Source organism: Chrysochloris asiatica, unplaced genomic scaffold, assembly GCF_000296735.1.
Source record: "Chrysochloris asiatica unplaced genomic scaffold, ChrAsi1.0 scaffold00255, whole genome shotgun sequence".
In the NCBI taxonomy this organism is placed as follows: domain Eukaryota; kingdom Metazoa; phylum Chordata; class Mammalia; order Afrosoricida; family Chrysochloridae; genus Chrysochloris; species Chrysochloris asiatica.
This window is the reverse complement of record NW_006408773.1, coordinates 147,647-154,355: the sequence shown is the minus strand read 5'-3', so window position 1 is coordinate 154,355 and position 6,709 is coordinate 147,647. Positions and strand designations below refer to the sequence as shown.

Sequence of the window (6,709 nt, the reverse complement as noted above, 5' to 3'; positions counted from 1 at the left end):
CAATTTTCCCTATATATTCATCAGTAATGCCTAATGTGACTATGAGGACCCCCCAGGGATGGACTATGCTGGTTCCTGAGGGCTCACTGGTTCTCTGCGAGCGTGCTCCTTCTGAGAGTGTCTGTTCAGGGCCTGTTAGGTTCCGCAGTGGGCGGCGCCCTCCGCCGGGTAAGAGCCGGGAGCAGGCGTGTGGGGGTTAAAAGTGCTCGTAACTTCTCAGTTGTTAGTTCTTTTTAAAAAACAAGTTCATAGAGTTGCCGCCTAATGTTTTATGTTTGCCCAAAAGCTGTCTGTCTACCAGGCTGGGGCCCCTATTGTGACCCTGTCCCGTATTTCTCCCGAGCTCACGTACCTGTCCCACTGGTCAGGGGAGTGCTGCCCTGGCTAGGATATTGTTGAGAATTTTTGAATCTATGTTCATGAGGGATATGGCTGTGTGCCGACTCATAGTGACTCTGTACAGGGTTCCGAGGCTGTAAATCTTTATGGGAATAGAATGCCTCATGTTTCTCCTGCAGAACAGCTGGTATTTTCGAACTGCTGACCTTGCAGTTTGCAGCCCGATTCATAACCACTACGCTACGAGAGCTCATTATGAGAGATATTGGTCTATAATTTTCTTTCTTAGTGATGTATTTCCCTGATTTTAGTATGAGGGCTATGTTTGCTTCATAAAATATATTAGGATGTTTTCCATCCTACTCTATATTCTGGAATAATTTGAATAGCATTGGTGACACTTCTTTCCTTAATGTTTGGTAAAAATCACCACTGAAGCCATCTGGGCCTGGACTTCATTTCAAATTCTGTCCTTTATCCCTAAAGTTGTTTTTCTTTCTTTCTTTTTTTATAATGCTGTATGGGAAACCATGGAAACTTTTCTGGTAATACTTTTTGGGTGACGGGGTGTCTGGAATAAGGCTCCAGATGAAGAAACTGAAAATAGTGGTTCTACCACAGCAGCACTCACTGTGTAAACCTGGGCATGTAGCTTAGCTTTCTGAACCTAAATTTGCTCATTTGTAAAGAAACGGTAATTCCTTTCTTGTCAACCTCAGAAGATAGTTGGACAGAGCACAGGATGTAATGGATATGAGAGGGATTTAGTGAAGCAACCTATAGCTGTTTACCATCTTGCCTCCCTCTCATCCTAAACCTTAGCTTCTTTACCAGGAAGTGAGTCCACACCAGAGGGTTGCTTGCACTTTTCAGCCTTATACACTCTAACAAGCCAAGGCATTACCTCATTGCAGTCAAGCATACCTGCTTTCTAAAAGCAATTACTCAAAACTAGTCCCATTCCTCCTTCTGTTGGCCTCTAGCCCCGCATCATATCTTTATCATTCCCCCAACTCTTCAAGCACAAAGCCACATTCCCAGGGGTCCAACTCAGGGCATTTTCTTCCCAAGCCCCAACATTCCAAAGTAAACATCTGCAATTTATGAGTTCAGCTCCCTTTCTGCACAAAACACATAGCACAAACTGCATGTGTATCAGGAGGGGAATTGTGATGGAGTGGGGGGAAAAAAGCATTATGCTAGGAATCAAGTAACTGTGCTCTTTTCTGGTCAGTGTACCTTACTAGCCTTTTACCCTTGGGTAAATCATTTCCTTTCCATATTCTCATCTATAAAATGATGGAGGTATAAAAAGTGGCATTAGCCCTGTGTGGAAGAAATGTACTGGTCTAGGATCCTAGAGATTGTGTTTCTGATTCTGTTATTGTTGCTCGCTAGCTTATTCTGTGACTTGGGGTACGTTACTTCACCCTATATGTAAAACAAGAAGGTTGGATTGGGTGATTCATTAAGGTCACCAAATCCAATCCCATTGTCACAGAGTTGATCCCAACTCATAGCATCCCTATAGGACAAAATAGAACTGCCCCAAAGGGTTTCCAAGTTCTTTAGTGGCACAGAGTGCCATAGAATGGTTGGTGGGTTCAGCTCTTCCACCTTTCATTTAGAAGCCATGTTAACTGCACAATAAGGGATTCATATTAAGGTTCCCACCAACCTGAAAATTAAATGAATAAATCTATGAAATGGGATTCAGTAAGTAAACATCAATTGGACTGCTTACTCTATGTTAGACACTATTTGAGGAGATTTATGAAAGGGCTTGTGGCTATGTAGAACCCTGAGACTCTTGTTCCTGACAGCATCTCAAATTGGTCACACGTTGGCTCCAAAACAGCCAGTTCCTGCATTTCTTCTACCTTGCATCTCCTCTGTGCCCTCCAACTTCACGTCTAACTTTAAACAATGGAGATGAATTATAGAGAAGTTTTTGAAACCTGCTTTTCCATATGCCGGCTGGAGACATTTACAGGTGTTGTCATCATGCTGCAGTGTGGTCTCTGGCCGCTGTAAACGAGAAATAGGCCAGAAAGCAATGGCAGATTAATGGAGTTGGGAAGGAAGTAGTTGAGTTTTTACAGAGGAGTCTGTGAAAGCTATTTGTGAGCTGGGTTGAGGAGATTAGCTCTGGAAAGACTCTCAGCATCTTAAGTATGGGATTACTTGTTCCAAAAGTGACCTTGAAAGATTCTTGATGTGCTTCTGTTGCCAGGCCAGGGGTGCCTTATCCATCTCAGAAAAGGACAAAATACTGTTTAGAAAGTTGTTACCCATTTTGTTCGTGGGAAAAGTGATTTAACAGTGCTTTCTCAGTGATAGGAGTCCTGGTGTAGCGCTGTGGGTTAATGCTTTGGGCTGCAAAGTCACTTTCAATTGCAAGGCCTGTGGTTCAACCTCACTAGCTGCTTCTTGGAAACCCTATACAAGATTGCTATAGGTCAGAATTGACTCAATGGCACTTAATAACAACAACTCAGTGATAGGCATTGGATATGAGACTTGTTTTTAAGTGCCTTTGAGTCAATTCCAACTCACAGTGATCCTGTATAAGGTTTCAAAGGAGCAGCTGGTGGGTTTGAATTGCTGACATTGAGGTTAGCAGTCCAGTGCTTATCCTCTAGTGCCACACCAGGACCTCTTATTCTCTTCTACCTATTTTTAACATAGCTGATGCATCCACATGAAAAGCATACATTAATGTCCCGTTGGATGTCCTATCCAAGTCAAATATAACTCCATGCTTCCCTCTTCATTGTAGTAGGAGTAGGCCTTGTGTGTTTGCTTCCTTCCTCCTTCACTCTGAAAACAGTGTGAATCTTGAGATACTGCTTCCTTCCTGTTCTCCATGCCAGCAAGACCAGTCAGCTAGTAGTCTAGGTGCACCCAGGGCAGCCTTGTTTACATTCAGCTTTTCTCCTGTCACTTGTTCTGAGCTTTATGACAAGAATTAAAAGGTTGTATTTGAGTTGACAGAGTAGTCACTAATTATGTTTTATGGTTCTTCTATTGCAGCCTGGACACCATAGACTTCTACATCAGGCAGAAGGAAAGGAAGATGGAAAAATTACTGAGAAGCAGAATTCCAGAGGGACCCAAATGATCTTCAAGAAATAATGTTAGCCAGAAGTAACATCCAAGTAGCACATTATTGAACCTCATAACTGGCCAGCCAGACAAATAACTAGGTCATTGGAGCCTACATGCTAACTTTCTGAATCTGGTGCTGTGACCCAAGTCTTCTTTTCATCCCTGCAGAGAAACTTGAGACCATGAGGAGTAGCCTGACCCTAGTGGGGACCCTTTGGGCCTTCCTATCTCTTGTTACCGCTGTGGCCAGTTCTACCAGTTATTTTCTGCCTTACTGGCTCTTCGGATCCCAGCTAGGGAAGCCAGTGTCATTCAGCACATTCCGGAGGTGCAACTACCCTGTTCGGGGAGAAGGGCACAATCTAATCATGGTGGAGGAATGTGGGCGCTATGCTAGCTTCAGTGCCATCCCAAGCCTGGCCTGGCAGATGTGCACAGTGGTGACAGGTACTGGCTGTGCTTTGTTGCTCCTGGTGGCACTGGCTGCTGTCCTGGGCTGCTGCATGGAAGAACTCATCTCCAGAATGACGGGACGTTGCATGGGAGCAGCACAATTTGTGGGAGGTAAGACCTGGGACCCTGGAATAGTAGGTTGGGTAGCTTGAGAGAGGAAATTTAGGAGTGTGAACCTATGAGGAAATCTTCTCTCACCCTTTACCTTAAGTCTAACTCTAAGGCAACTTTGAAATATGTAGTTTAGGATTCCCCAAAGTGTAATCTCCATCAGGACTTTTATTCATAGTAAAATTGGCCAATGGGCATGGTTTTCTGTTCTTAGCCTTCATTTTTGGAACTTTCTTCTACCTGCAAGTTATCCATTGTATATTCAGAGCTGTCTTCCAAGGACAGAAATATGTATTGTTGTTGTTGTTGTTGAGTGCTGTTGAGTTGGTTCCAACTCACAGTGACGCTGCATAGGGTTTCTGAGGAGTGGCTGGTAAGTCTGAACTGCCGACCTTACAATTCAAACCAACTTTCTGTCTTGTGTTTATGCTACAGCACCACAGCGGGACTCCTATTGTAGAATTACTGCTTCAAAATAATGCGATCTCTGAGAGTCCTGCTGATTATATGGATATGAATAATTTAATGGACAGTCTTCACCAAAGAAAAATCTCTAATTCTGAAGATCTAGGTACCAGATTGCTACTAATTTATCCTACATCTAGGGATACCCCTATGTAGTATCCCTGGACAGTTTTACCTAAATTTTTTGTGACTTGGACATACCAACTTGTTTCCTCCAATCAGGCTTCTTCTTCTAATTTTAGTGCAGGGAACCTGAGTATAAGCAGTGAGTGCGAAAATGGCCAACTGCAGTAAGGTAGTGGGAGTTGTGGAATTTGAAACTGTGTAAGAAGTGAAAAACAAAGCAAAACAAATATAGACAGATAAAGGCAAATATGTGTGGGAATATTTGAGCTATCTTGTAAACCTCTAGGAAAAGGTGTTGGTAGAGCATACTTATAAAGTTTGTTTTTGCTGCTGTTGAAGCTCTCTGAATTTTAGAAGCATTGTCTCATTCATTCTCATTGCCATCTCCAGTAGCAGCACATTGTGGGTGACTAGAGCCAGGAAATATGGATTCCACCTCTGACTTTTTCAACAAGTTCCTCTGTTGTTATTGTCATTGTTCAGTGCTGTTGAGTCATTGATAAGTTCCAACTTATGGAGGTCCTGCATAGGGTTTCTGAGGAACTGCTAGTGTCTTTGAACAGATAATCTTGCAGTTAGAAGTTCAGTGCTTATCCTACAGTGCCACACCAGGACTCCAGTACCTCTGTGACCATGGGCAAATGACATGACCTTTCCTATATTTTATTTCCCTTGAATTTTTTCACTGGGAACAAAGCCCAGATCCTATTTTCTTCCTTCTCTCCAATGACTACATTCAGGTGGCCTTGGGGTAAGATGATATTGATGGATTAAAGCAGTGATTGATTATAAACTGGGAGGTGCTTTTGTCCCCTAAATGACATTTGGCAATGTATGGGGACATTTATGGTTGTCTCAACTTGGATAAGTGCTATTGACATCCAGAGGTTAAAGGACAAGGATGCTGCTGCTAAACATACTACTGTGCATAAGATATACTTCCCCTCCTCAAACCACACAAATACCTGAGGCAAAATGTCAATAGTGCCAAGGTGGAGAAATCCTGGGTTGAAGCACTAAGATTTTGGGATTGCTGATGAAAAGTACCAAATTCATTTGCCATGCCCATTAAGGTGACATTTTCTGTTTTATCTTTTCCTCAGAGTCATTGTAAAAGTTTTAAATCTGAAATGTAGTTCTAACCTCCTTTATCTCTAAATTGTTCTCCCTTTTAACCACTACTTTTTTTCTGGACACATTGAAAAATAGAATTATGTTAATTTTCTTTCTTCTCCTTGAAAACTATGGCTCCAAACTAAATGCTCAAGGCTGGTCCAAGTCAATGATCTAATCTACTTATGTGACCTCAGAGGCAATCACAAATGAGTCTTAAGTTTAACTTTTACCTGCATTCCTGGGCATGCTAGGTCTGTACTTCTATGGACACGTTACTTCAGGAATTGACACTTGGCTAGACTGAATAACAGGTGATAATTTGTAATTCATAGATATAGCACCAGTGCCCAGAGTCCGGCACAAAGGAGGTGATCAATAACTGTAGAAAGAACCAGTGCATGACTAAGGCAGTGAATCATATATGTTGTAGATAAATTGGACATAGCAAAGCTGGGTCAGTTCATTCACATTCTTTCCTTTTATTCCAGGCTTCCATGTAGGATTGTTTGTTGCTGTTGTTAAGTGCCATAAAGTCAATACCAACTCATAGTGACCCTGTATAGTGTTTCTGAGGAGCAGCTGGTGGGATTGAACCACTGAACTTGTGGTTAATAGTCCAGTGCTTTTCCTACAGTACCACCCAGGACTCCGAGGAGCTGGTTGTTGTTGTTGTCAGATGCCATCGAGTCGGAACTGACTCATAGCGACTCCATGCACAGCAGAATGAAACAATGTCCAATCCTGGCCCAACGTCACTACTGCTGCCACAGTTGATGCCATCAATGGTGCCACCTGGCTGATCCATCTCATTGGGGGTCTTCCTCTTTTTCTCTGACTCTCCATCTTACCCAGCATGGCATCCTTCTCTAGCAACTGTTTCCTCCTGACAATATGTCCAAAGTATGAGAGACGAAGCTTAGCCATCTTGGCCTCCAAGGAGCACTCTGGCTGCATCTCTTCCAAAACAGATCTATTAGTTCTTTTGGCAGTC

The 6,709-nt window shown here is 42.8% G+C and overlaps 1 protein-coding gene across 1 annotated transcript in view; it reads left to right on the top strand.

Moving 5' to 3' along the window:
• LHFPL1 (lipoma HMGIC fusion partner-like 1) overlaps positions 1-6,709 on the top strand; it is a 105,113-nt gene that overhangs the window by 15,804 nt on the left and 82,600 nt on the right. The window contains exon 2 of the mRNA XM_006873797.1: positions 3,616-4,011. Within this exon, the coding sequence (XP_006873859.1) occupies positions 3,630-4,011 (382 nt within the window). The 5' untranslated portion in view covers positions 3,616-3,629. The remainder of the gene's footprint in view (positions 1-3,615; positions 4,012-6,709) is intronic.